This window comes from Netta rufina (genome assembly GCF_964035555.1).
Source record: "Netta rufina genome assembly, chromosome: 24".
Classification (NCBI taxonomy): domain Eukaryota; kingdom Metazoa; phylum Chordata; class Aves; order Anseriformes; family Anatidae; genus Netta; species Netta rufina.
Genome location: NC_140148.1, coordinates 4,593,929 through 4,596,979, shown reverse-complemented (window position 1 = coordinate 4,596,979; position 3,051 = coordinate 4,593,929). Strand labels below are relative to the sequence as shown.

Sequence of the window (3,051 nt, the reverse complement as noted above, 5' to 3'; positions counted from 1 at the left end):
CTTCAAGAGACAGTGCCTGAAAGATGAATTGCTGCAGTATGCCCCACCCTCCAGCCTATTCCCCCTAAGGAATGGTTTTCTCCCTTGGCCATCAGTATCCAGATGAAAAGACCACACAGGGACACACTCAGGGTTGCTGCAAATGTTTATCAAGGCTCAGGAGGGAAAGGAGGTGACTCCCAGAGGAGGCCCCGAGATCGTAGCACAGCAGGAGCAGACAAAAATCTGTTCAGCTTTTCCAATGGCAGACTTGCAACAGGGCATCAATCTACCTGGCCCACATGGGGAGAGGGGCTAGCAGGTCTCTCCAGGCTGGTTTCTGGGGCCTCATGCAAAGCAGAGGGCAAGAGAAAGAAAAGAAAGAAAATGAGCGTGTGGAAAACAGGATAGGTAGATATTGGCCATGTTGTCATAGACTCCAGGCTGGCCCCTTCCTGTCTGTCTTTACAGGACAAGCCAGAGATGGTCAGGTCCTCTTAGAACAACATGAGGTCTCTTCTTCCTTCCATTTTGGCCAGCAGCATGTTGTGAGTTCCTGGGGTCCTGGTCTGGGGCACTGTCTGGCATCTTTAGCAGGGGCGGCACCTGCTGCCACAGTAGCGGCTGGTAATGCAGGAGAGGTCACAGCACCCAGAGTTGATGGGGACGCCATCACAGCTGAGGATGCTGCCAACGGCAGCAGAGGTGGAGGATCCCACAGCCGTGTTCTGCGGGAAGGAGCTGAGGATGGGGCCGGGCAGGGTCACCACCACGGGAGAGGGCTGGATGACGATGGTGGAGTTCTGGCACTGCCTGACACAGGGCTCGTTGCAGCTGCTGGCCAGCGGGGTCGGGCCGCACGGCTGGCATGGCCGGCACTGGTCGTAGCAGGACATGTCTGGGGGCAGGAAGTTCACCTGGGACAGAGGACAGGGAGGAAGCTTAAAATGGGGATGCACGAGGAGTAGCCTGTCACCACACCCTAACAGATCCAAGGCACAGGCAGTACTGTGAGCTGGAGGCTGTGCAGGGATGTGCAAGCAGTTCTTGGCTGCATCCTGACAGGGCTCAAAAGAGCAACCAGAGCCAGGCTACACCCTATGCACAAGAGCCATCATAACAAAGGCCCAGTTTTCCTCCATGACAAACCTTCTACCCCTTGACTCTCCCACAACCAGCAGTCCCAAGATTTGGCAGGGCACACAGCTGATAGCAGCTGAAAGGTCCAAGGAACTGAGTCCTCCTGTGGGAGAATGAGGGGGACAAGAAGGGGCTTCACACTCACCTGGTTCCCAACAAGAAGAAGGCCAGAGAAGTGGATGAGAGAGCACAGAGCTGGGCTGGCTTTTATAGTGGGCCTTGGCTGCCCCATGTCCAGAGGCATCCCTTGAAGCAGGGACTATTTTCTGACAAGCTACTCATGCATGAAAAACATCCCACCTAATGATACGGGATGTGTGCTGCCTTCCTGTGATGCTGCTTTTCATTTCCTGCTTTATGCCCTTTCCCCAAAGAAGGCAACTTCTGAGTGGCAGGCAGGGAGTCCCAAGTATTTCCAGGCAACACATGTCAGTGTGGGCAGAAGACAGCTCACGTGCTGGAAGAGTCCAGTAAAAGCATATGTTGTCAGTCTGGGTGACTCCCTAGGGACTCTCTGGGGCCCTTTTGGCTACAGGTGACCCAGCTCCTGACTGTGACCCTACCCCTGCTGACACTGCCCTCAGGGAAAACCTGCTGGACTGTTTTGCCTCCTCCTGCTCTGACCCAGGGATGTCTGTACAGGGGGAGAGGTTGTGCAGGGCCCTTTCTCGATCACAAAAGAAAGGCCCAACAGGTCAGTGGCTGTTTTAGTTAGAAGGAATAACAAGATGAATGTAGACAGAAAGGAAGCCTTTCATGTGCAGGTGATCCTGCCTTCTACCAGCATCGGACAGAGCCGGGTGGGTTTTCCCAAGACACACAGTGCAGATCCTGTCCATAGAGAATTCCTTCTTCACTCCCATAACTTGATGCCTTTCATTTTTTGCTTTAAAAAACAAACAAAATCATACACCATCTCCTTACATGATGCAAGCTTATTTCTTTCATGACACCCACCAGTGATCAGTTGGGGCACTCTAGCACTTTCCTTACCACTGCTACTCAGGCTAACAAATGGGATTCTCAGGCCTTAAGTGCAAGGCTCAAGAAAGCTGACATTGTCTTGTCAAGAGCCCTGGCTCCAGTGCCTTCTGGAAGGCTCCCAGTCCACCTCTCCTCTCTACCACGTCAAACCATGTGCTTTCACAGAATCACAGAATTTCTAGGTTGGAAGAGACCTCAAGGTCATCGAGTCCAACCTCCAACCTAACGCTAACAGCCCTCCACTAAACCATATACCTAAGCTCTACATCTAAACGTCTTTTGAAGACTTCCAGGGATGGTGACTCCACCACTTCCCTGGGCAGCCTGTTCCAATGTCTAACAACCCTTTCAGTGAAGAAATTCTTCCTAACATCTAACCTAAAACTCCCCTGGCTCAACTTAAGCCCATTCCCCCTCGTCCTGTCACCAGGCACGTGGGAGAACAGGCCAACCCCCACCTCGCTACAGCCTCCCTTGAGGTACCTATAGAGAGCGATAAGGTCACCCCTGAGCCTCCTCTTCTCCAGGCTGAACAAGCCCAGCTCCCTCAGCCGCTCCTCGTAGGACTTGTTCTCCAGGCCCCTCACCAGCTTCGTCGCCCTTCTCTGCACCCGCTCAAGCACCTCCATGTCCTTCTTGTAGCAAGGGGCCCAAAACTGAACACAGTACTCGAGGTGCGGCCTCACCAGAGCTGAGTACAGGGGGACGATCACCTCCCTCGCCCTGCTGGTCACGCTGTTCCTGATACAAGCCAGGATGCCGTTGGCCTTCTTGGCCACCTGAGCACACTGCTGGCTCATATTCAGCTGACTATCCACCATCACTCCCAGGTCCTTCTCTGCCTGGCAGCTCTCCAACCATTCCTCTCCCAGTCTGTAGCTCTGCTTGGGGTTATTGCGCCCCAGGTGCAGGACCCGGCACTTGGCTTTGTTGAACTTCATGCAGTTG

The 3,051-nt window shown here is 53.8% G+C and overlaps 1 protein-coding gene across 1 annotated transcript; it reads right to left on the bottom strand.

Moving 5' to 3' along the window:
* Positions 1 to 569: 569 nt before the first annotated feature.
* On the bottom strand, positions 570 to 875 carry LOC311218383 (feather keratin Cos2-3-like; the record flags this gene model as incomplete). The annotated part of the gene is made up of 1 exon (XM_084301059.1): positions 570 to 875. The coding sequence occupies one exon, from the start codon at positions 873 to 875 to the stop codon at positions 570 to 572; it is 306 nt and encodes a 101-aa protein (XP_084157185.1).
* Between the last annotated feature and the right edge of the window lie 2,176 nt (positions 876 to 3,051).